Source organism: Tyto alba, unplaced genomic scaffold (genome assembly GCF_018691265.1).
Source record: "Tyto alba isolate M040663 unplaced genomic scaffold, T.alba_DEE_v4.0 Super-Scaffold_14, whole genome shotgun sequence".
Lineage (NCBI taxonomy): Eukaryota > Metazoa > Chordata > Aves > Strigiformes > Tytonidae > Tyto > Tyto alba.
Window position 1 is genome coordinate 8,629,205 of NW_024881276.1, and position 27,154 is coordinate 8,656,358.

The following is a 27,154-nucleotide window of genomic DNA, read 5'->3' on the forward strand; positions in this document are numbered from 1 at the left end:
CTGAGAGCAAAAACTGTAGAAGAGAGTTTTTGCAGAGAGAAATTGATTTCCCAAATGCTCACTCGGAAGCCACAGAAAGAGGAGATTAATATAAATGGGTCTGGGAAAGTAAAGCTAATCATATTAGGAATTAAATAAAGGTAATATATGAACAGAGGGATAGGAACTTCATAGGGCCCATGCAGAGCTGAGTGAAAGGATTCATTCTGCAATTAACAAGGTTGCAAAATTTGTCTCTCTCATGATAACTAATTACTTGCAGCCCACAGATATTATCCTAAATGGTAATTCAACCGTCACAGCAAAATGGGTTTGTCACCCTTAGGCTAATACAGTGCTTGCATATACAAGTAAGATTTATATTCAGGGAGAAAACAGAATTGATATTGTAGCTGGGTAATCATTTTCAAAAATTAGTAGGGTACTTGGTTCATTTTAAACTGTGGATAACGAAGGTACAAATCAAGACTGCATTAACCTCCTTTGTAGAAGTGAGAACTAATGAGTAGACAGTCATGTGCATCATGAGATGGTGTAAGGCAAGTGGCAGAGGTGGTGTAGGAACTGAAGAAATGCTTTTCTCAAGTAAGCCCCTTCCATTGTATTCTGAACTATGTCTAAAATACTTGAAATGGCAACTTCCACGTGAAAACATTCAGACTGCCTTTTGTGGCTGACCGGGTTAAATGCTTTATACAGCATTGGAGTTCTCTGTTAATAGACAAAACAGAAGTGCTTTGGTTTCAAGAAATACTGTGAGAAAATGCAAGGGATAATTCAAAGAGTCTTTCTAAAGTTATGCTTACCAGGGACCTCTTAACGCTTTGTGCACCATCTCAAGCTTTTTGCCCTTGCACCTTTTAAAAGAGAACAGTAATACATCTGATTTTTCCTAGCCTCTTGCTATGTTTGTTTACCCAGAAAGTAATAAAAAGATTTCTAGGCAATAACTTTCCATTTATACTGAAAGACCCCAGGAACAGAGGAATCGTCTGTAAATCTCAATGGTGCTTCCAACCCTGATCTCCATCGTGTTCTGTAAATTCAGTACTTTGTTGACACCCTTACTAAGCTGCTCTTGGCTCTTGTCCAACCATTGCTTAAAATCTTTGGTGGTTGCCAGCCGCAGAATTCCTTTCCCTCCTCCTCAGAGTCTTGGGAGCCTTTGAAGTCTCCTTTACCCAGTTGGGCATTCCCCAGTGAGGGAATAATATATTCTCTGCATTTGTCTGGGGCTGTTCTTGAATTACTGTAGTATTTTTTTTTTTAATTAGTTATAAAGAAATTAAGGAATTGAATTTTATCATACAACATAGCTGTAGTTTTGTTGTTACATGGCAAACGTGTAGAAATCTAGGGCGAAGTGAAGCCTCTGTACTTTATAAAACAAGAGAACGTCACTACTATACTGAAGAAGTTTTCTGCCTCAGAAGAATGTTGCTTGCTTTTGAAAAGGCTTCTGAAATAATTTGAGAAGAGATGTAGTGTCCTGTAGTGTAGGACCTCAGAAGCTTAATGTGTGATACAACATAATATTTTAGCCTTGGCTGTTTATTTAGATTAGAACTATTAATTTCTTATTCAAAAAGAGACACTTACTAGGATCCAGATTTTCTGTCTTGTATATATTTATTAATTTCTGCAGAGTTTCCATAGGGGATTAGCAGTTTTAGGAATATTAAATTTGTACAAATTTCAGGAACACTTAAGAACAGATGAGATAGCATTGCAAATTTTCATGCCCTCAGTAAAGGATGAGCTGCAATGTGAACTCTCCTTTCCTCTGCTTGCCCTGCATGCAGAGGAGGATTTATGGAGGCTGGAACAAGCCATAGCACATCCTCTCCTGGACTGCATTGGTAGGTTGAGGACATTGAAGCCAGAAGGTGCCGCTGGGAATCGAGTCTCTGGGATGTGGGGAGAAACTGCAGAACTATAGTCACATTCTTTATAGTGTTGCAATGTGAGGAGTTGTGGGGAGAGAAAAGCTACAGCTGTCGAGAGAAAAGGTTATGAGGAACATGATATACAAATCTGTTAGAAGTACTGTTCATAGATGAGCTCCATGTTTTTGTTTATATACTTTTCAGATGGCTCTCAAATGGTAGAGCTGCTAGCATGACCTTGACACCATTAGAGTTCTTAATGTGTTGGTCTCAGTCTTGTATAGTTTCTTATTTCATCACTGACACCAATATACTGAATTATGTACACAAGATTAATCCAAAACATAACTGGCTTTCATCTCTCGTGAGACACAAAGTTTCCAAAAATGACTAAGAGCTTACCTCCTGACTCTCCTGCAAGTTCTGCCACTACTTTGAACGAACAGCAACTTCTTACTGGTAGAGCTTCAATCATCAGAAATTAACATTCATTTAAACATGAGATTTTACATGGACATCCTCATGTAAAACATGTTTGCTAGGTTGAGCATCACCACAAAAGGAAAACAAATGAACCTGTAATCTTTTAGGATTTTAATGTATGTGTCCTCAAATGTCTTTGCAACTGCAAGGGGATTGCTGAATGGTAATAACTTTGAAAATCAGTATATATGGGAAAGATTTTGCACTGGAAATCTATTTCTGATTTGTGATTGAATAAAAACTGCTCTTAACCCTGGAAAGGGAAAGGATGAGAGTGTTGTTTCTTAAGACAAAAAAAAAAAGAGGCAATTTAAATATTTTTATGGATTTGAGATTAAAATGCTAACTATTCTGTTGAATGACCTTATTTTTCTTAATTATGCAGGTGTAGTCACTGACTTTTCAAGATGTTATACTTGTGAAGGTCTATGTAGTATCTTAAGGTTGTTCTAACCACTCATAGAGGTATGGGCTAAGCATTCAGATACCTTTCATTCACCCATGTGGTTCTGGGTTTTTAGGTAGTTCTCAAAATTTTCAGGTTGGCTATGAGGGAAGATTAGAGCCCAAACACTAATTACTTTGGGTTAGCTCTAGTTTCTAAAGAAAAGAATCAAATTTAAATGCTTTTTATATTTGAAAGGGCTTTTCCTGTTCTTCTGCTTTGCATCCTTCCTTCTCATCCAGGCTGGAGTGATTTTGAGCACTGTAGTGTTGGTTGTACTGGCTGAGAACAGGCCTTAACAAAATAATTTGTACTTTGTGGGATAAAGTGTCTTACAAATGTTTTTTTTTTGTTTTGTTTTTCTCCTTAGAGCTCACACAAATTGAGGACCCAAGGGAGCAATGGAGAAGGGAGCAGGAACGCATGCTAAAGGAATATTTAATAGTTGCCCAGGAGGCACTCAATGCCAAGAAAGAGATTTACCAAATAAAGCAGCAGCGTTTTGAACTAGCCCAAGAAGAATATCAACAATTGCACAAAATGTGTGAGGATGACAGCCGTTCTTATGCCAGCTGTGAGTTTGCTAGTCTTCTCTTGATTTACCTACTTGCCTCTTACAAGATGTGTAAGAAATAATGTGAAGTGTTTCTGTCTCCCAGTTCTCCTCTGAATGAAGATCCTGACTACAGAAGTGAGGCGCTAACCTTTGACTCTGCTGTTCAGGGACTTCTATTTCCTGTTAGGTTGATTGGAATATGCCTTTTTAACATTAAACAGAGATATATCCCAGCCAGCATATCTAGTCATCTCTAAACCAGCCGTAGTGATGCTTCATGCAAGGCAACAAAGACAAAACTGAATGTTGGTGGACCTACTTGCACTCCTAAATTTCACAGATTGTTCCACCCTTGACATGCGGGGGGGAACCATCAGTTTAGGGGGAGGCCTTCTGCAGATCCGTGGTTGATTTATCAACTTTTTATAAAGAGTTAGGGGCAAGGTGGTGTGGTCAGGAAGAGTAGCTTTGACCACAAAGTAGGAAACAGTGTTTCATGAGTGCACCTCATTCTTGAATGGCAGCCTCTGGTCCTCATGCTGGTGGTGCAGGTTGTAGGGCCTTGATTTCCTCCCCTTTTCATTCTTCACATGTCTCTGGTAGGTTGGAGTAGATGATAACACGTTTTCTGAAATCTGGAGTTGTTACACTACTGTTACAGCTGTTGGCTGATGCAGCAGTAAAAGGTGTCTTTGCTGAAGAGACAAAGCAGCCTAGTTCAAAGAAGCGTATCAAATGAGTATATGCACTAGCCATGTGGAAATGTAGTGGAGTTTCATTGCACTGGTGGCTTTTCAGGGGCTGCCATGTGTGTAGCCATTGTTTAACTGCAGGGTTTGCTGGTAAATGCCAAGTACTTGGTAAGTATGGGAAGCTCTGCTTAGACCTTTCTGAAAATACTCAAGAAACCTGACTGTGAAGGGGCGGTTAAAGCAGGCATCTGGGTACAAGTGTTTAGCTGCTGATTCTGCGGTATTTATTAATCCAAGGTAACTCATATGTATACCAAAATCTGGGATAAAAGATGTTTTGTAGGGCTGAGGTGTCCTAGATAGTCTTGAGAAAGTGTTATTCTACAGTTGAACTGGGATTCTCTCATCTTTTTGTTTAAGTCACAGAATACATATGTTTAAAAGTAGTTTGTGTCTTAACTGAACAGTGGTGACTAGTCTTATTTTGCCCTCTTATGTCCAAGTACCTTAAAAATTATTAATATTAATTTTTTTTCTTATGAAGACAGAAATTTTAAAAAAGTAATTTTTTTCTGAAGAGTGTTTAACTAGAGTTCAAAGACTTGGAATAGGATAAAAGATAGTGTAATCAGTATTTTTTTAGATTATAATCTAAATATACATTTATTATACTTTTCTAGGAGCTTGGGCTTTTAGTTTTTTGAAAATGTGCAGTAATTCTGTGGGACGTTTTGTTGAATTACTTTAGGTGACTATACAGGGAGAAATTTCTGTTGAAGATGATGATATACTAGAAAAATAGAACCTATTTTTCACGGTTTTAAAGCTCTTGGAAAAACAAGGTGCTTGAAACAGCAACAAAATATGACTGAAAATTACAAAATTGTAGGTTATCTGTAGCATGAATGTAAATGTTACGTCAGTTGCTTTTTATGTTTCTTAAGCTTCTGATAGTTTTGGGTTTTTTTTAGGTATATCTGTGGAATTGATAATGAGATACTGTAAAATAATTTAAATAAAACCTTTCACTTGTCTTGAGGTGAAAAAAATTTTTAATTTTGTACAGATGTATTAATATATTTTATATTGGTTTAAGGTCATATGCATCCGTTTTGAAAAAATGGGATGGGCTGATTAGTCAGATGATATATTTTTTTGAAAAATAAATATCCCTTTAGGGATTAATCATGCTGTCAACTCAAGATTCACCAAGGCTTCTCCGCTTGTTTTTCTTAATTCAACTCCTCCACTCCTCTCTGGGATACTTGCTTCTCTAGTTATTGTATAGAAACCTTAGGCTCCTAATTCAAGTGTGATTAGATGGCCAAAATTGCGCGCTTATATTGCGAATATTCATGCCTCCACCACCACTTGTTTCAATCTGTTATGCTGAAAGAACTAAAACATCACAAACTGTTTTCCTCCTCTTTGCTTGTGGGTGCTGCCATTGACTCAGTGTCGTGTGCTCATGAGTGGGAGGTGGTGTGAGCTCAGCAGTTGTGGGTTGGCAGGGAGGTGCCCATGCAGCAGTTTTGTGACTCAGTTGTGATCAGCACTGTTTTTTTTTGTTTTTTTTTGAAAAAAAAGGGAAAAAAAATCCATAGAAAATCCTGGATTTAGAGAATTAGTCCAGGCGTGACTACTCATTTTGGCAAGTTCCTGCATGCTTGACATGACCTTGGCATTGCAGTATTCTTTCGAGAGTTGAAAGGCTCAGTGCAACGCAGACATGGATATGGGTTTCAAAGCAGCAGCCTTCAGCTCTACAAAAGGATGGTAGGTCTGACAGCACAACCCCATCCGCTCGCATACCGGGCATTTTTCAGTGGGTCAGTGCTGCTGTGAATGGCTCACTCAATAAATCATGGTTGGTCTTGCTCAGCCTATCCTCTAGGACCTTTACTTCATCTGTCTAGCCTTTAGGTTGTAATGCCACAGCTTGAAATCATTGCTTGACTTGAGATACGCTGTGTTACGAGCTCACTTGCCAGAGGTTGATCTGTGTGTCTGTTCCCTACACTGTGGCTTTAGGAGGCAACTCCTCTCCGTAGCTGCCTGAATTTTGTTCTGACAATAGTTTTATTACTTTAGTCCCTATCATACTGTTATGTCAACATACCTAGGAAGCAATTAGTAGTTGTTAATGCTACACAAATTACTTGCATTGGTAAATGCCACCATCCTGTCATGGAAGCTAGTTGCTTTTAGGCAATATGCACACAGTGCTGCTATATACAATTTTTGTTGTTACTCAGGACAAAAAAAAAAAATTCAGCAGGCCAGAGATAATTCTTCAGTTGTACTTCAGCATGGAGGATTATTCTAAAATGTAATGACTTGTAACACAAAGAATGAATACAATGATCTATTAAATAGTGTCACATCTTAACAAGTGTATTACAGAAGAAAAAAAAAAAAGTAAAATATTTTTTTCCATCTGTTTAGCATTCTCTGGATTTTCAACTAATACCAAGTATGACCCATATCAGATTAAAGCAGAAATAGCCAGCCGTCGTGACAGAGTGAGTAATCCTTTTTTTCATTTTGTAAAAATATAAATTAGGCATAGGGAAGGGAGGGAGGGGGACTACGTGTTTTTCTTTTAACTTAGCATTTATGCTGGGTGTTGCAAACATTTTTGGAAATATAATATTAAAAAATGCCTCTCTGTTCTGGCCTATTGTTCTATTAAAATGAGTCTATATTATGAGTGACTTGCAAAGTAATGCTTTTTTCCATGTAACAAACATAAAGATTTTTGTCATGGATGTCAGAGGCAAACTCAGCCAGGCTTTCAGAAATTGCTTTCTCTCTGTGAACTGCCACAAGTAGTAAATACTCTGCAGCCAAACTCTTTCTTGATTGAGTGCAGTTCAAACCCACTGTCTTTGTATTTTTGCATTTACCCATTTTCAGTGGGGTTCCATGGATGTCACTGGACTTGAGATTTAGCCATTTATTTGGAAATCTGTTCACAATTCAGTAAGACATGTTGGCCAGATAGAACTTTTTAGCTGATGTGGCGAGAGCTTCTGTATGAGGGGAGGGGAGATCAAGCATTCTGACAGTGACAGGCAGTTCTATGATAAAAATGTTCCACTTTTATATTTTATTTTTTTTTGAACTAGAATCATGCTTTTGGTACTGTCTTTGCTGAAGGAAGAATAGTTGACTTCTTGATTTTTCTCCCACGCTGCAGAGAGTTAAAGTCTGCATGTTGGTTTCAAACAAATGGATACAGCAGTCGTAAACAATTGTAAAAAGCAGTTTATAATGTTAAGATCTAGAATCTATTTCTAAATTGTATATTTCTTTTTATTAATGGATAAGATGGGATTTAGCATGCCAGGGACTCAGCTCACAAAATTTAAAAAAAAACCAAAACAAAACTTATCTTTGCAGGATAGTGTTCCATTTTTGTTGTAGTGACTACTTTTCACATGAGTGCCTCTGAAAATAAATCCTGTTCACCACCCTTCAAAGGCATTTATTCTATCTGTATATGTTTACTACGTGCTGACTAGTGTTTGCTTGTTTTACATACTCTAAATGTCAGCATATTCTAAACAAGAAAATAAGGCTTATTTATTTAAGTATTATTTAAAGAGAATAAACAAAGTCTTTACTCTGTTCCTGCATCTTAAAGCAAAATACTCTCATAAGTGCATAGGATAATCTGTTCAAATGAGTGTGTGCCTAGGCATTGAGTTGTTTCAGGTAACAATAAAATACGCATTATAATGTGTTTATGTACATGATATTAGTGATGCATTTTTTCATTTTACTTTTTGTGACTGTTGAAAGAGTTGATTAGGGTATAGGAGTGTTTTGGGGGCTGCTGCGATGAGTTTTGAGGAAAGGGCAAGAACACATGGGGAAGGGAGGGCCATGCAGGATGGTAGGACTCTTGACAGTCCTGCTTTGCATCCCTGAAATTGTTGTGAAGCCCCTCACTCTTGGAGTAGAGCTGACGAAATCAATCTGTGCCTGGATATGTGACGATTTTTTTTGTGCTCTTTTGTTTTTTTTTAATCTTTTTGTTTTGTTTTGTTTTGTTTTACTAATAGTTTTGTCATTTATTGACGTACATGTGGAAATTAAAAGCACTCTGGGTAAATCTTAGGAAAGGTAGCTAAATTTGATAGCTCGAGGAGAGCTTTTCTTCCATCCCTGCTCTCTTTGGGCTCTCAGTTCAGTCTTACACCTTACCACCATACACTGAAACATCTCCGTTCCCCCAATTTGTCTCTAGTCCCTTGCATCCTCCTTCCTCCATTGCCCTCTGTTAACTATCAGCTTTGGAGGGCAAGAAGCCATTTTTTTGCAGATTGTTCTCAATGTGGATATCACTCTTCTAAAGTCTGCCCAACCTACTCAGGTAACTGTTTTCATAAAACCACAAAAATATGTTTTTGGAGACATTGCTGCTTTGTCACTTTTGATTTATGCTTGCTAGTTGGATCAAGGTAATTGTCAGGGGGATTGAGAGGGCAGAACAATATGAAAATAACTGTGGAATATCAGGCTGCCATTTCTGGGAGAGGGGCCAGTTCTGTTGCCAGTTATTTTGTTTTCCAGGATTGAAAAATTAACAGTGTTGAATGTTCAGGGCTTTTTTTTAAGTTGACTAAAGAGTTGAAGACAATTTGAGAGGTGTGTGTCTGCTACAAGGGGAGAAGAAAAATTATATGGATTGAAACTTGTTAGCTGTTAGCATGAGCTATTGGAGATAGAAAACCAATAGAATAGGTGAGGAAACTGATACTTTGAAAGCTGAATGTTGTGACTGCTTTTTGATTGGGTCTTACGATATGCCAGGAAGTCTTCTGTTATTTTAATGAAAGCTTTAAGCAAATAAAAAGAAAAGAACTTAGATTATCACTTCCAATTTTTTAAAGTAACATAGGATTTTGTATTTGAAAACCAATTATTTTTATTATGAAAGTTTCTGTTCCATATTATTACTTTATTTTGTTATATTTAGCTTTCTAGGCTAAAACGAGAATTGACACAGATGAAGCAGGAGCTGCAATATAAGGAAAAAGGAGTGGAAACTCTGCAAGAGTAAGTTAAGAGTTTGTGGGAGGATCTCCTTTTTTTTTTTTCCCCTTTATTCTCCTTGGAATGAATTTCTTAGAAAAGCGTTGCCAAAGAAGAACCAACTTTGAAGCCTCATAATTGCTTTACTTCAGAGTTTCTGCTATGATAGTGATGCAGGGTGAGAGCAGTGTGAAATGATGGAAGAAGAGTTGGACAGAATTGGTTGGAATGGTGATTTCATAGATCAACATGCAAAAACAGTTTTATAGGCCGTGTTCTTTAACTCTTCCTGAAGATGTTGTTGAGGTGGAATTAGATTTTGAAAATATTTTCCAGACATTTTCTGGAGATACCTACTGCTTGGAGCACAGCCTGAAGCACCATGCAGTAGAGTAGCTTTCCTGTGAACAGTTCTGAGGCTTTCTGGCTGGGCACAGTACTTCTGGGGGGGAGGCTGCATACCACAGCACTGCTCCTTTCTTTTACCTGATGGTCAGGCCGTCTCATTTGGCACAGGATAGCTGGTTTGTGTATGTACTGTAAATCTGATGGTCTGTGAGACCTTGGATTTTGCTGTATGTGTGCAGAATGAGTGCATGTAAGTGTGACTCCTCGACTCCTCCCTGTGAGGAAAGGTAGCTTGGGGCAATTGGCCACTGCTCCCCAGGCTCTTAAGCAGCCCCTGCTCCGTTTCCTTTGTGTGCAGTGGTGGCAAAGGTTGTGAACTGTGGTGGTGACCCTCCCCCTGCCACTCTTCCTGCAGGCCATCAGATGGGAACTGAGTGGCTTCCATCTGTGCGCTGCTCAGTCACCTACACAAGTAGCACGTACGCGGGGCGCCCGGTGGGATAGGGAGAGAGGCTGCCAGGCCGTGGGAAAGACAGCAGGTAAACTCAGGTTGTTGTGACTTCCAGATCTGTTCAACAAGGCCAGGGGCTAGACCATATGTTGAACAGCTCTTGGATTTGCCTTGGACATGTGGCCATGCATTTAGAAATCTTGGCCTGTTTTCCAGCGTGCATGTGAACAAACTGCCTAATGCAGGCGCTTCCTGAAAGCGTTGGAGCTGTTGACTGTCTAACGCATTTTGCAGCATAAGTACAGTATCTGTGGAAATATTGTGAAGCTTTGGTTTCATTGCGTTGGTGCTACAAAGCATGGGCACACACTTTTGCTTCAGGAATTTTGGCAAAGTTCCAGGGATCCTGGAGCAATTAGGTTACTTATTTTCCAACTTTGATTTTGATTATTATTATGTTAACAAAATGATATAAAGGCAGATAGTCAGATTTTACTTTTATAGGAGAGGGAGTAGCCTATTCACTTCATTACCTCATATTGGTGTTTTTGGTTGGTTTTGTTGTTTTGTTTTGTTTTGTTTTTTTTAAGCTTGCAAAGTTCCTTTGTTCTATTTTAAAAAGCTTCAGAGAATAAAACTTACTAAACCAAAAGCCTTCATTGGCAGGTATAGAGTAATAATTTTCAGGCATAAATATAGTTTTATGGACTTCAGGAAGCATCTACATGTAGGTAAGGGAATTGTTAATGTATGATATTAATTGATAATTAGTAAAATAAGGCACGCAGTATATCGAAGAACGAAATGTTTTAAATACAGTCAGCATTTTGGCATGGTGGCCTAGATACATAAGCAGTAACAGAACAAAAGCAATTTTGTCTTAAGATTCTTAATCATATTTTTTTCAAGTGAGTAAGAATTGCCTTGCCTTTTCTACATTACTTGTTTTCCTTCTCCTGGTTATTGGGTTATTTTAAGGGTATAGGTTCAATTGTTTTATAAAAAGGACTAACCACTTAACTAGGATGATGAAAGTATTTGAAGGCCATTTGAAACTCCAGATTTTTTTAATTACTGCAATTCATTTAAGATAGTCCAGCAAAGTAGTGCAACTTTTTGAAAAGTAAAGTCTGCGAATGATTAAGAATACAAATGTTAGTCTTGGATTTTAGCCCAAGCGAAGTTGCCCATACTCCAGCATGGGGGTATAGGAGAGACATTCGAGAAGAATTATTTTAAAGTGTATCTGATTAGTCAGTGGTCACTAATCATCTAGTTTAAAAGGTCAAGCATGACAACTCAGTGCTTTGGTGCTGCACATTGCCGCTATTGCTACAGTCACTCTGTCCTGTCAGTGCGCTGGGTGGCATTTGTTGTTGCTTGCTGGAGCTGGGGAGAAGGTTCTGCCCATGAGTTATCCAGGATTGCAGTGAATTTCTGCCAGTGTTTGTGCCTTGCTGAGCTCTGCTCTCTGCAGTGACTTCTTCACTTGTGAACCAGAGGCTTGTGGGTTGGTTTTTATTTTGTGTTTTGAAGTAATTTTTTTAATTGCCTTTCTGGTGAGATACATGCGTTCTTTTGAGTATTTGTTTCTAATAGAAAGTGAGCCAATTTGGAGAGTACTCACACTAACAACTGAAGAGAGAAGTTTCTCTAGCCTCCTTGTGTAGTCAGCTGACAAATCAGGCCAAAAGCCTAACTGTGCTTTAGGGTTGTCTCTGGGCCATCTCTTCACTACGCCTTGTATTTGTTGGGAGAGAAGGGTCACTCAGGTCATGTACCAAAGCTGAAGTATTTTAGTTTTTGTATCTCCACAAAGTAAGTGCATTAACTAAAAAGAAACTCATTACTCCTTCTTTAAAACAAAAATGATGGTTTCCACACACACTCCCCCCACCCTTCCATACCTCCCAGTTTCTTGCATCTCAGACATTTCCCCCTTTTGTTACTTTCTCTACATTTTTGGTCTGCATAATTTTTCTTCCTTCTTGTGCTAGGTCAAATCTTAAAGTAACTGCCAGACTGAGAATGGCACGCATCCTGTTCAGCTGTTTTAAAGCCATGTTCTTTATTTTATTTCAAGTATAAGCCAAGAACAATATTAGGAGCTGTTACACTTTGGGCTTTACATCTGGCTGAATGTTTGCTTTCAAAGTCTGACCACAATGCCATCATGAGCAGGTATCAGAACCTGCTGTCATGCGACTCCCTGTGCAGCCTCTGCTGGGTGTAGCTCTCAGAGACAAATTTTACGGTGAGGGTGGTTAGGTTGCTCAGTATTTCCATGATTTTATGTTGTTTTCTGATTCAGATGCCTTTGTTAAATGCAAATCTCTTGCATTGACATTTTCCACGTATGGTGTCTGCCTTGGACTGTATTTTGTTTTCTGTTCTTTTTAATTTTAGTAAAATGACTTAGCCATCTTTGAGGAGAATAAAAAGTAACCAAAAAATCCCCACAAAACAACTAGAGGAAAGTGGGGTTTTGTGGGGAGAGAGGGGATTGAGTTTTTTTTAATACCTCTACAACTCCAATATAGTCAGAATTTCAAAATTTGTAGTGCTGCAGGTTTTTACTAGGGCTATATTTTCTATAATTTCATCCAAATTTGGCAATGTAGTGATGCCTTTGGACATCACAGTCTGCCTTTGCCCTCCGGAGACTTTCTAAAGCTCACCGTTTAAAGCCTGCAAAGACCCCACTGCACGACGGTGTCTCTTGGCCTCCACAGGCACCTTTGCCCTGAGGTGGGGCTGATCTTGTCGCAGTCCAGAGTTACAGGGTTAAAGATGAGCCTTTCCTGGACCAAACTCCTTCCTCTGACCTGGTGGCAGGGACTGAGAACAAGGAACAGTTCCTCCTCCCCTGTGTTTTCAGTGACCCTTCTGCTCGCCGGCAGGAATTTTGGAGGAAGAAGGCGTTTAGCAACAAAGGAAATGAAAACTCGGCCAGTTGGCTGCGAGAGCGGAGTGAATGCTGAAAGAAGTTGAGAGAGACAGGGAATTAGGACTGACTAAACAACTTGTAGCTACAGACTAGTTTAGAGGATAGGAAACCTGACAAAAGCTTTAAAATCAGATTTTTAACTCGACTACAGGCTTGTGCTGTGGTGAGGATGGGGGTAATCTTGCATATTTGAAAGCACGTGGAGGAAAACAGTAACATGTAAACTGCCCTATAGGACTGTGAAACTACTGCAAGTGTGTTAATAGTCTGTGTATCTTAGAAACATCTTCCTCAGAAAATGTATACTTTATTCATAGTTTTGTGTATTAATTGAATGTTCTTTCTATTCACACAAAGGTCTAATCTGTATTTGTGTCATGCTATTTTCCATTAATAAAATGGAAGATTCCTGTTAACTTTGTGGCTTTCAAAACTAGAGCTTTATGAATTGAGGGGGAAAAAAATAACAGAAAATAAATAATAAGTAATTTTGTAAGATACTTAAGTCAGTTTGAGTTGACAGCGATACTGATTTAAGCTCGAATATTTCTGGCAGTAGAAACTTTTCTGATTCTTTCCTTAAACAAATATCAGTTCATAAATTGGGCTCCAAAGTGGCGTCCAGGAACATGAGTATGTGGGTAACTGGACAAAAATCTGGTTGAAATTAAATAATTTCCTTTTCCTGAAATGCCACCTTGGACCTGGCAAACAGTATAATGAGCAGTTGTGTAGGAGGCGTTTTCAGGTCTAATGTTTGGGTGGAATTTATGTTCTTAAGGTAACCTTCAGATAAACCCACGTGTTATCTTTTTCATGTAACTTCTAGTGAATTGAATTAGTTGTTTTACCATGGGTTTATCTCATCTTTTCAGGATTTTACCTAAAAATTAGTGAATACTCAAGGAAGCGTCTTAAAACCAACCAAACAAAAGAAACAACTTTAATCCACACGACATTTAAGCGCTTTCTTGTTACTGAACCAAAAATCATAAAGGCTTATGTATTTTATTATGCAGTATGGAGAAAACGGTGTTTAAGTAGAAAGTTTGAAGTTCAGACTTACTTTGTGTTGACTCCCAAAGGAGAAACTGTCAGAAAAAAACAAACAAACTGAAAATGTAGAAACCCAACTTGCGTTTTAGTCCTAAATATTGTGAGCTGCACAATAAAGCCACAGGATTTTCATTCAAGCCTTTTGATTCTTCATTTTAGTATTTTATTTTTAAAGCAAGTAATATACTGCAAGTGGAATTCCACTGGTTTTGTTTAACTGGCAGAACATGCTGAATGAGTGTTGTTGACACTCTTAGCTTAATATAATAACTACCTTGAAACTTTTAGTTATTCTCAATATTTTAAATAGAGTATTCTCGTCATATATGTATAAAATACCCTCTCCTACTACAACTTTTTGTAAAATGATGTCCTGTGTAATGACCAATGTATGTTTAAACTTTATTTCTGTTAACCTTTTCCTGGAGATGTTTGTTCTTAGCATTGGCTTAGGGACCATTACTCATACCACCTTTTTTCTATACATGCATTTTCTACACTGGATTAACAGGGAAATTGAGTTTTTCATATTTTAACAGGAATTTTTAACACAATTTTCACTAATGCTGTGGATAACATGTTTAAATCCCATAGCTGTTTGTTATAAATTCAAGACCAAATGGTTCTTCTAGTAAGTTCTGCAGAGTCTCTGGTCTTGTTCTTTATCTATAAATCAAAGCAAATTATCAAGATGATACACTGGACTAGGCTTCTGCGTCCTGATCTGTTGTCCTTTACTATTGTAAAATGTTGGAATAAAAGTTGAAAACTCAGACAGTGGATGCCCCACTTAAGAGAGATTTTTTTTTTTTTATGTCAAGATGGAAACAGTAGTAGTACTTCAACCTGAATAGCGTTCTTGTTCCTTGCTGAGTTTGCATTTGAAATCTTCTGGGATGGTCCCATGTGATGTTCCGTAGTGTGGGACGATGATGCCTTCTAGAAAGGTACCAGGAATGGCAGGAAATAAATTTTGAAATAAAATTTTAGGAATTAAAAATTTCTTCCCAAGAAAAGGAAATGCCTTTCTTAGAAACTTCTAAAGCAAGGTCGGATAGAAGTCCTGGAAGAGATGTTGCAGTGTGTAGTGCTGCATGGAAAATGTGACAGCTAGGCTGCTAATATTTTTGTCTTTTGAATTATTACTCTGTAGATCAGTTTTAGGTTGATTTTACTTTTGTTGTGTGAAGTAGCCTGCAGACTTTGCCTGTAAGCGAGCTCTGTATTAGGACATTATAACCAGGAAATGTGTTGGTACTGCAGAACCTGGGTAGATAATTGCATTGCTTTGTCTTTAGAGCGTACTTGGCACTGAGTGCTGTGTTAATTCCAAGTGGAGTATCATTTTATTCCTGGAAATAAAGTGGTACAATAATAAACAAGAGGTCTTAAATGTCTATGTGCTTTCTAATTATGTGAAACTTCCTGAATTTGTCTTAATCTTTTCAACAGGATTGATCGTAAGATGTCAAGTGCTCATACAAATTATAGACTGGATGAAGCCCAAGCTATAATGAATGAGCTTCGAACCATAAAAAAAGCTATATGCACAGGTGAAAAAGAAAGGCAGGACCTTATGCAGGTAAAAAATATGCTACTGAGCAGATAAGTGCTAAAAAGTAATAACCTACCTATATTTTCTTGTTTGTTATTGCATTGGAATTGCCAAGTTTAAGTAAGGGAATGGAATGGCCTAAACTGATTTTTCTGTTTGATAATTGCCAATAGCAGGCAGCTCGAAAGAGGTAAGTAGTCGTTGTCTATACTGTGAACACAAGACTTCACAGCATTTCCTATTTTTGTCTTAAATAATGTACTGTCCTTACATTTAGATGAATGTCTTTATTGAATATAGCTTTCCATTGCTGCTGACTGTATCAAAGACTGCTATGGAGTAATTATGCTGCATTAAAAAAAAAAATCTTTAAGTTTTACAGTATTTGCTTTTCATTTTGTTTAATCTCTCTTTGTATTACTGATAATGAAGTAGGACTCAGAATTCATATACTAAAATGTTCGCCAGTTTGTCTACTATGTTTTTCCTTTTATAAGTGTTTCCCAAAACTGAATCTCTCTGTCACGATGCCACACTTTGACAGTTATCCTATTTTTGACCCAAACTCTCCTCTTAAGTACCTGTATCCAGACACATGTCAATTTCAAGTCTTCTCAGAAACCCCTCCAATATTATGATTAAATACAGTGGATCATGGAAGATTTAAATTTTTTTATGAATCACAGCATGAGGATTGAGGGGAGATACATGTCTGAGTAGTGATCTAACTTTTGAATGGATTCTGCATCCTGCACCGAGCTGTCAGTTGCTGTGTCTGTGCTATTAATGTGATGGGAGCTTGATTTAAGAGCCCCGAGCCTCTGCCACCACAGGGACTTCAGTATAGACTTGCCCAAATATGCTGCAGATGCAAAGGGGTGACAAGGACAATTCTCTTCCCCCAGTCTTCAAACTGCTATATGGAAAAAAGCATCTTTGTTACCTCAACTTTTGAGACCATGCTAAATTAATATTGCCATTCAAACACATTCTTTCTGTCTTCTCTGCAGTAGTGTTTTGCTGGTGTGGTGGTTGTTGTTTTTTTTTTTTCTTGTTTTTTTTTAATTAGTAAATTATATGAATAGCTTGTAATCTACATATAATGAATTTCCATAGTTATACAATTATTCAGTCTCCAAAGGTCAGCTGATGAACAAGAATTTATGGTCCAAGTAGACAGAACACTTAAGTCACTATGAAAAGTTTTTGCTTTTGGCAACTTTTGACATACTTGATATTTTGTGTTGGCCAGGTTTTGAAGTGATTCTCAGTCTTGCGTATGCCTGGCTAGCAAGAAATGATTAGAAAGGCAGTTCTTCATGGATGCAGTTACGCACATTTTAGGAAACTAACTGGTAATTTAAAGATTTGTGAGAGAGATTTTGGAGCATCTTAACTACTAGCCTTGTTTTGACTCCCCCACTAGATTATTTTCCCCCCCTTCCCTTACATTTTCAGACTTCAGTGGCACTAAATCCAGCTGTAAACATTGAGATGTCTTGAAAATCCTATCTGTTAAACCAACTTCCAGTGCACTTGCAGTTTCTTTAAATACAGTGTTGAGGGAGTTAGAAGTCTAGGATAAAGCTTAGCATCAAGGACTGGGCAATGCTGGCAGCACCAGAATGTAGAAGTTACACAAGACAGAAGTAAAAATGAAAAGTGTTGCCATCCTTCTTCATGGGTCTATGTGACATAGAGGAAATATCAGTCTAGGAGCTATCACTTTTGTAATTACTGACAATCTGTTGTGATAGCATCCAATAGTAGACATACAGTCCAGGAGAATCTAGAAAATAGTTGTTCTACACTGGCCTAGCATGCAAAACACTTCTGTGTGAAGGATTAAATGCTATAGTTTACAAGATCTACAGGTGTAAAAATTGTGTGCTCTGCAAAAATATCCAGCTTTCTGCCTGATATAAAAATAATTTTTGTGGTCACCAAACTTTTCTGTGCTTTGCATTTTTATATTTAGCTGAAGATTATTGTTATGGATTTATGTAGCTTTGTCAAGCAAGTGCAGGTCTATTTTAAGTATTTTCCTAATGAGTTCAGAATTTTATTTCTAGTTTCCTATCAATTTGGAAATTGCTTTGTCCTCAAAAATGCTACATTTTAAAGCTATTGTTGGTAAGACAAGCTTTCTTATGAAAATCTTTTTGTTTTTAAAGCTGTTTATAAAGGAGTTCGAAGTCTTGGGTAAACAGATGGGGATTTATTTCAGAGAAAGGAAATAGACAATTTTTTACTATTTCTTAATTTAAATCTGGCCAGTGTAAGCAACAGAACTAAACATAGTAGAAGTGACTCAGTCTTGTGTAGGTGCTTGGAAAATTGTAGCTGTCATAGAAATATGATAATTGGATTGAGTTGTGCGGGAGAGAAAGCTGACGAGGGAAGGAGAGGGTGGTCAGATTTAAACTGGGTGCTGTGGTTACAAATAAAGCCAAATATGCAGTGTCACCACTCCAAAAAAGTAGGCAAACTTTTTATATAAGATTAGTAATCAAGGTGCATGGCTAGGTTCCTGAAAGCAGCGTGTGTGTGGGTCTGTCCCCTGACACCCCCCCATCCCTTTCATACTTTTGTTTCTGTTCCCGTATGTTCATATGCTTTTAAAACGTTATCCTTTATCCTTAGGAAGTATTGGAGTTTGTCCTCCTTTTCTTCCCCTCTCTCCTTGTTCTCTCTCTTTCTCTCTCTCTCCTTTCTTTCTGTCTGTCTTTCCCTCCCTCCCTCTTCCTCCCTTTTCTTTACCATTTAAATAGGCTAAATAGTTTAGATAGGAACTCCACTGAAATTGTATGTGTCAGAGAGCTCCCAAATCATATAGCAGCAGACAGTGCTGAAATGACAGTGCTCATTTCTCTCTTCTTTGGGTAGGTCTGGGCTGGTGTGCCTAGAACTTCACATCCATATGACAGGCTGGTCTGGCAGTTTCTGTGGAATTGCCATAAGCAATCCATAAAACCCAGATGAAAGATGGATTCCTCCATATAGCTAGGTAGGATATTACTCCTAGCAACTTAAGTAAATTGTTTCTATCTAAAAGTATGCTAACTCAGGTTGTAATTTTCTGTGTTAGGATTGCTGGAGCCTGTGCTTTCACTCATCCAGCTAGAAGGACTCAAAGCATATATGCTTACCGTAGAGCATAGCTACCTATGCACGTAGATGTAAGTTAAGGTGATGCTACTTGGGATTTCCACCGGCCAAATGTAATTTTTAAGTAGTATCCAGGGTTCAGCAACTGTGCCAGGAAGCCTGCCCAGCAGCCAAGCAGCCTTTTGTTACCTGCCAAGGAGATGCTGGAGGGTGTCAGGAGCGCACTATGAGTGTATAAAGTAGCTGAAATATGGGGGCAAAAGTTTAAATTTAAGTTTTGGCATCAGGATCTTTGGTGTTATGTATGCCCGTAACGTAATATATGTTAGCCAAAGGTACCAGATGGGACACAGCTTATGTGGGAGAAACTTCAGGCTTTCTGAATCCTCAGTTTTTGTTCATGTGACTCTCTGCTTTACTGGGAAGAGAACATGTTAGATGTTTGAGTAGCTATGATTTGAAATTATTATTTCTGTGTTTTAGACACATTAGGGATCCATCTTGATCCTCTGTACAGTAGGAGACTGACAGGACTGGATGATTTCCAGTAAGTTTTGAAGAAGAGAGTTAAGCAGGAGCCTGCAATTTCCGGTTTTCATAAAGTGGAAGACACTCTGATTTTCTTTTTGCTATGTTGTGGAATAGTTCACTTTGCAGCAAGTCTTGGAGGAGAAGGGGACGCTAGCTAGGGACTTCTCGGCAATGGAACTTGAAATTGAATGTTGCTGTCTCAGGACTGAGAAGAAACTATTTCATTTGTCCTTCGTACTAAGATGGCACAGTTCAATTGAGAGGTGACAGAAGAACTGGCCTTTTTTGGGGACCCAAGGCAAATTGAAGTTCTGGAGGCAGGTAGCGGTCCCCTTGTCCCACTGCTGGTATGTCTGGCATCGCGCAGCAGGAACCAGGCTGGGTATTTTCCCTCTTTCATCTCTAGTGGAGGCAGGCCTGAGGGAGGGACTGGTATATAATGAGAAGAAAGGGGGGGGACCATGTATGATGAAAATTCAGGCCACCAGAAAAAGCTGCTTTTTCTGGCTAGTTTCAGGCCTGCTGCGATGGATGCTTCCTAGGCTCTGAAACTGGATGCCTTCATCTTCAAGGTGGCCTTGCTGTTCCTGTGAGCAGCAATCAGTTGCTGTTACACAGGTTCATCTTATTGACTGCATTAGTCAAATTTATTGTAAGAAAAGGCAACATTGGTATGTTATCCTTCATAAACTGCACTTTGAAGACTGAGAAATCTCCTGCTAATTGGAAATGGACATTAACTGGGGCTTCTTGCAAATCACCAGTTGTCAGAGCCACTGAGATTCCTGAGGGCGTGCCTTTTCCTAGTGCAGTGCTTCAGATTTGTCTCTAATTCTGTAGTTTAGACACTGGAATAAGTAGTTTTGAGAGTTTTTGTGTGTATGTTTAGAACCAAATGGTTTGATTATGTTATGATTTATAAATTTATACAGCTCTTCAAATTTCTGATAATAAAATTTTGTGAAAAATAAAATTGTCTTTTATCTTCTGGTAAGGGGGCAGAATTTACTTTTTTAATGTTTTGGGTTTTTTTAATGTTATTTTGATGCGTAATGCTTAGGGTGTCTGTCATAAATGACAGCCTGCACAGTGGTTTTGTTGTTGATATTACATTATCTGTAATTTTTGAAAAAGAGAGAACGCACCATCAGAAAATAAAATTTTATCTTTTTTTAAAAAAGGACTTTTAAGACCCTGCCAGCCCAGCTTGTATTGTCAAATGAGTTATTGTTATTGTTTTCTGTGGTTCTGTCTTACTCTCCTTTCCCCTTAAAGACTGCTTGAGGTCTCTCCTTTACCCTCACAGTTTGTCTCATTGTCTAGACATCCCAGAGATGTCCCGTGCTTAACCCAAAGTGTAAAATGTCTCTTAACTATGTGAACCGTGGATAAGAGAGCACAAGGATGAAATCAGCTGTCATAAACCTACAATCAATACAAGGTATTCATCAAGTTGAATGTGATAGCAGTAGTGGCTAAGGAATGTAACCTGTACAGAAGATGGCAAAAGGGCAGGTGGATCACATTTATCTTCCCTATCAGCTAACCTGGAAGTTGACAGCTGCTAGATTTAAAGAACTTTTAAGACACACAAAAGCTAAAACATTCATAGATTTAAAACAAATAATTTCAAATCTGTTTACTGTTACATGCATATTTTGAAAGGAGATGGTCATTTCAGAGCAAAACTTCTACATGTTGCTAACACTACATTGAATTCTACTTTCTGTAAAAAACTCTTTATAGGCAAGCTATCTCTCGTTTCAAAAATAGAATTTTTATTTTCTATTGATAAAAATTATAAAAATCAATTTTTCTAATTTTTAAAAATCTCTTTGTTTGTAGAGCCTGGCCAAGTTAACAGATGGATTCAGGAATAGCTGTTGTATTACAGATTCCCTGCAGGATCTCCAGCACAATTCCAGTTTGCTCAGTGACTCCTGTTTACCTCAACAACACTGCGATGCTTGTTCTCAGACTGACATCACTGGAGAGGTATGTGCTCCTATTTGAGACGTTTGCTGTACAAATTAAGCTGCTCTTGTATTATAGTGATACATCGTCGTTTCCTGTTTTAATTTAAGAGGTGTTTGCTGTAGCAGAAAGAAAAATCCAAAGCAATATTGGTGGCAAGGGAGTGGCATTTGCTTATAGTTTTCAGAGCATGTGAGCGGTGCTCATGTGTGGTGGGCATTGCAGTTCTGCTACTTGAGTCTGGCACAGGGGTGTAGTTATGTGCTCTCAGGTCAGTGACAGGTAAAAACAGCTCCCGGACTCAGCCAGCCCGGCAGAGCATTTCTCGCATCATCACTTTGGTGACTGCAGGTTCATCTCTGAGTAACAGCTCTTGTTGAGGTGTCCATGGACCTCTATTCTTCGTGTCACCAGTTCTGACTAACTGATACTTGTAATGACGTAGGAAGGAAGAAAACACTTTAGCCAGCTTGAAGTTGGAGTAGAGGCCTGATTGTGCAACAGGACAAGATGTTAATATTCTGGTAGTAGTGAAGAATGTATAGTTAAAAACAACAACAACAAAAAAAAAAACCAAAACAAAACAAAACACCAAAAAAACCACTTTGGTTTTATCGTGCTTGTCATCATTGTTCATATACATTAAAGATGTAGGGTAGACTTCTGTTCCTCTCCTGTCTGAGGCAAGGGACAGTTGTTTCTGTCTGAGACAGTTTGTTAGAGTCTCCAAGTATTTTTCTTAAAAACTAACAAAACTTCTGATCTGGTCTGTCATACCTTTATGCTCAAACATGGTATTTGAGAAGAACATATTAACATTCCTTGGAAATAATTATGCATGAATGAAATTGTGTATTCAAAATAATAAAAATTTGGCTTGCACTAGTCCTATGTCAGCCTAGCTGTTCTTGAGCAATAAAACATTTGCTTCTGGGTGAGAGTGACAACAAAGCAAGATAACCTGTTTGTAGTTTGCTAGTACTATAGTTTGGATATTACTCCACATTTGGTTAGAAATTTTTATTGAACTATGTAACTTTTTAATAGTATGTTTTTTTATCACCCCATTTCTCCTCTATTGTCTTCTTTCACTGCTCGTAGTTGCCAAGTTGGATGTCTCCAGAGGGCCTCTACAGAAGAGGAAATCTGTGTTTTTAAGAAGATATAATTCTAAAGCATCTAAGAAAACTTAGCTAACACTAGCCTGTCTTTCAGTGTGTTAGGTAGATGGTGCCTTTGGGATGTCATTTTTCAGACTGGTGGTGGATATGATGATTGAACTCCAAAACAAATTACCAAAAGGAACATAGCAGTGTTTTCCCATTCACAATGCACGTTGAGTGACATCCAAGACAAACCAAGTACAGTCTGAAAATTGTGTTTATCCGGTATAGGTTTTTTGTTAGGAAAATAAAATTACATAATAATGTTAATTGTTTTCCTGAATTATAAGTAGTGGAGTGTGAGTAAAAAAGAGGTGGATTTTTTACACATGTGATGATGAAGAGAGCGAAAGCAGCAGTTAGATGAGAAATCCAGAGGTGCAGCAATGCACTTGAATAAGGACTTGGGTTTTGAATATTACACTGTACGCAGATTTTTTTAAGAGGGGAACTGCTGATGCCCTAAGATGGAGAGAGGTTGCTGTAGAAACTGGGCTGTATACAGTAGGAGTTGTAGCATAAATGCGCATTCTACAACTGGTTCAAGGATCAGGTGATGTTTTTGTAATAGTGTTTAAAATGCACTAATGATCTAAATGCTGGGGAACACATCACAGTACAGGGAAAGTAATCTGAATTACTTTAACTAAACTATCCATAAAATATCTGTATCAACTAGTAAAATATTTCAATTAAAAATAATCTTTGTGTTTTAGGCTTGGATAAAGTTGAAAAGCTTTGGCAATTCATCAGTAATTCTGTTTGCTAGCCCTTAATTTCCAGGATCATAATTTATTGAAAGGGCTCGTTTATCTTCTGTATTTTTAGCAATAAACCAGTTTTGTATTTCTAAAGCATAAAATTGATTTTTATTACGTCATTAAAGCATTGAGGTTTTTTTAGTGAGTCCAGTAAGTAAGACTAATTTATCTCTTTATTGTGAGAATATTTTTAAAATCTAATTTCTCCCCCTCTTTTTTTCCCCCTCACTTGCGCTTCAACTCTGCAAAGTTTGGGTTTGATGACAAAACAAGACTTGTAGACAAAGTAAGACTGAACTGGCAGTATGAAGAGGCCAAGAAAAGGTAATTAAAGATAAACTCATTGGGATTTATTTTTACTCATGTGATTTAAGTTTTCAAAGCAGAACTGGAACCAGCCTCCTAGCTGAAGTGCTGTTAGGAAGACTAATTTACTTACTATTGAGTAGTTCACAGATAATAAAAGCTTAGGTAAACACAAGACTCTATCATAAGATTGTTATATTCGTTTGCAGAGATAAAGCTAAATGTCAGCCCTGCTCTACACTTGTATAACCACAAAATTGCGGTAGTTTAATTGAAATGTTTTACATTTTTTTTCCCCTTTTTCTCAAACCTCAATGTAAACAGTCTTTAAATTTACACTTACCCGCCTGGTCTGTCCATACAATTGGAGCTTTGCATATCTCTGTTCTAAGTTCAGTGTACTGAAGTCGTGAACTGAATGTGAAGAAAGATTGCAGAACTTCCTGAGAGATAAACGAAAATGTTCGGAGCTGACCAAAAGGATACATAAAAATCAGTGCTGAGATTGAAAAAAATCTGATTAAAAAAAAAAAAAAAAGTCTTGCTGAGCCCTTCAATCTAATTGTTTATCATAAGTATTTCTTGTGTGAAGGTCAGTCTTGCAGTGTTTTTTCATGGCTCTGTAAAAGTAATCTATTAATATATATTTAATACTACTTTTAAAGTATTATCTACCAGTATAGGTCAGTGGATCCTCATTTAACCTCATTGTTTTCAAACTATTTACACATTCAGGACAACAGTATAGGTACAGATGATGATCTGAACTCAGTAATTTTATGTACTTATGATTATTTGCATTTGTGCTGGTAGAACATTCTCTTATTAAAAATGACTGACACTCAAAAGATTCTGTATAGTTAACTTTGAAAACATTAGGTTTTTATTTTTTTTTGAAGTTTGGATTTTTCTTTTTTCTTTTCAAGTTTGTCTATTTTGCCAGTTTTTTACATTTCCCAGAACAAGGGTTAAAAAAAAGTTCAATACTTTTGCCTCATTTTTTTCATATTAATGTGGCTTTTTCTTTGAGGGAAACAGTAATGCTGTCATATGTCTTGGCAGGGAGTGGAAGCTTTATAGGCAATTCCCCATTTTGTTGTTCTTGGAAAATTTACCCACATTTGGATGCAATACAGGCTTCAAAAAAAAAAATGTAATTGGTGCAAGCATGTTAGAGATACACAAATCTGCAGGATTTGTAACTGGAATGAAAGTCTGCATTGTAAAATAATGCATGTGAATAACAGTGACTATTACCTAATAAAGGTTAGCAAAACAAAAACCCATCAGTGTCCTGCCTGGTCACAGGATTAACAGTTAGCATTTAATAGTCCAGTGACAATTTAGGGGTTCATGACAGTTGCTGAAAGAAGGAGGATAGAGTTTAGTTTTATACTGTTTAGTTTAGCAGAGTCACTGGTGCTCTGAAGATTGTATTAATTATGTTTTTATCTCAATTTTGTGACATACCTTTCCTATGTGTTTTTCAAAACAGTTCTCATGTGCTATTGCAAGGAAAAGAGTGGTGGGTTTTTTATTTTTTTGTTGTTTGGTTGTTTTATTTTTTTGGGGTTGGTTTTTTTTTTGGGTTTTTTTTTTTTTTTTAAGTAGCAGAAGCATTTCTCAGCTGGAAATGCCGATCACTTGCTTATGCATGGAATGCACTATTTCTGAACATCAGAAGTGAGCTGTGGTTTGATGTTAATAAAGTGTAGAAAATCCGGGTAACTAACCTTTCAACTAGAGAATAGTAATTGCAGTAAAGGGTAGTTTTGCTGTCCTGGGATAGCAGCTCTGACAATGGTCCGTTATTTAGCAAAAGCATGTTAGTTGCTTTAAAATAGTAGCCTTATTCTGCCCAGTATGTTGTACGGAAGTAATCAGCTTTCAGCTTTTGAGTGGAACTGCACAAAGCTCATTGCCCCTACCAGTTATCTCTGTGGTTGCATTCTTCATTTATCATGCATTCCTTCCCCTTAGCTTGCTGGCATTTCTGTAGGGCTTTTGTCTCTACTAAATATCTGTGTGTTCGTTCTCCCTTGGCTGGTGAAATATCTACTGTTGCTGCACAGTGTGGGTGACGGAATGTGCTGCGATGGATTAAAATCTACAAAGTAGAAAATTAAAATGCTACAGTATGTCACAACTGTAAAGCAGTATATTATGACTACTTGCTTGTCAAACAGGGTGTGGAAACATATAGCAAATAAGTAGAACAGAGAGACTGTCTTATTTCCAACTTTTAATGGGAGACTTTTAAAATGCACTGTAGGAGAAAAGTATTTATTTTCCCTTAAAGAAAAGCAGGAAAAAAGCCCTACAAACTGAAGAGCAGCGTGTTGCATTTTAGTCACTCTTGTGAATCTATCCAGAAGATCATAAAGCTCTAGATATGAGCAGAATATTTGCCATATGTAGGAAAGAATTTTTTAAATATAAAAATATGTTCTCTATATATGGTGTCTGACCAAGGAAATGCAGTGTTGAGATTTCTGAATGAACTGTCTTGAGGAATTAAAGAGATGAGACCCAGTGATAGTAGAAAAGTTGACTTATACTCCCAAAATAGCTCTCCTCCCTCATAAAAGATAATTCGATTTTAATTCCTTCTTCAAAAATCTCTCTAACTACTGAGCGGTTTGGCCTTTACATAAATTAAGACATTCACGTAGCTTTTTTTCCCCTTCAGTTTCCCACTGGAAGGAAGTTGGATGATTTGCAATTTAATTTTTCCTGTGGGTATTTCAGATGCTGTGAGCTGTGGGTTCTGACATAGTAAGCATGCTGGGGAAGAGGTCCTCTCTCCGGTGTCTGATCCAGGCTCTGGGAGGAGGCGTGTAAATTCTATTTTTTAACTTGCCAATCATGCTGAAGAGAGGCTCAATCACTTATCTTCTCCTCTTTACTCTTCTCTCCCCTCCCACCCCCCGTTATTTTAAAATAAACTGTACCTTATTTCCATGAAATTTCTTCTCTCAGATCTGTCAGTGTGGCCCTCCAGAGAAGCAGGAGGGAGACAGGACGGTCTTTTTGAACAGACAGCCCCAAGCTGCCTGGATAAATACCGTTTTGAGTTTCAGTTGCTATTTCAGTGAGACCACCTCTCATGAAAGCATTTGCACACTGGAAAGTGTACCCCTCGAGCACTTTTCTGAATAGACTGTTTCATAGAAAGAGAAATCAAAAGCAAATTGTTTTTCTTTGATAACTCTTTAAGTTGTGCAGTTCATTATAATGACTACATGAAGTATATTAGCAAATTATCATGAAATGTCAGTGCTGCGGTGCCTCATATACTGTGAAGTGTATTAATTGATAGATGAAGAATGATGCTGCCAATAAGAAGCACCAAAATTTTTAACTGTGATTGCAATCTTATTGTAGTTGATTCTAATGAGCTAATACCCCCAAACATCTTCAACCAGCTTATCTGATTCAGATGCAGAAGCAGTAATTTGTTTATTTCTTTTGTAATTTTGAATTTAAAGATGTTATTTTTTCAGTTCAATTGTTTAAATCATACAGTAGCTGTCAACAGGTTTATTTTAGCCTTGAAAAAGCCTCCTCCTCAGCTATGCTTAGTATTTCCATATTTCCTTTAAGAATGTTACTTTTTTCTTCTCAGTATAGTTGCTGAATAGTTACTTTGTTACAAACTTGTCTCATTACTGAAATTAATTTTCAGTTGGGCATTTAGAAGCACTAGTACAAGCAGAAGTGTGTTAGTGCAATTTGTGCTTGTACTGACAAAATACATGTTGTTTGGATATTGATAGCAACATTCCAGTACTGATACAATAACATAGTCAAGTATTTTCCTGTTAAAGTTCATCATGTGTAGGCAGGTTTCAA

The 27,154-nt window shown here is 37.6% G+C and overlaps 1 protein-coding gene across 4 annotated transcripts in view; it reads left to right on the forward strand.

Moving 5' to 3' along the window:
* Nucleotides 1-27,154, forward strand: part of WWC3 (WWC family member 3) — a 103,482-nt gene that overhangs the window by 40,302 nt on the left and 36,026 nt on the right. For all 4 annotated transcript variants that reach the window (XM_042788893.1, XM_042788894.1, XM_042788895.1 and 1 more), the window contains exons 3-8: nt 3,185-3,388; nt 6,508-6,584; nt 9,047-9,126; nt 15,357-15,486; nt 20,944-21,093; nt 23,247-23,320. In XM_042788893.1, coding sequence (XP_042644827.1) covers nt 3,185-3,388; nt 6,508-6,584; nt 9,047-9,126; nt 15,357-15,486; nt 20,944-21,093; nt 23,247-23,320 — 715 coding nt within the window. The remainder of the gene's footprint in view (nt 1-3,184; nt 3,389-6,507; nt 6,585-9,046; nt 9,127-15,356; nt 15,487-20,943; nt 21,094-23,246; nt 23,321-27,154) is intronic.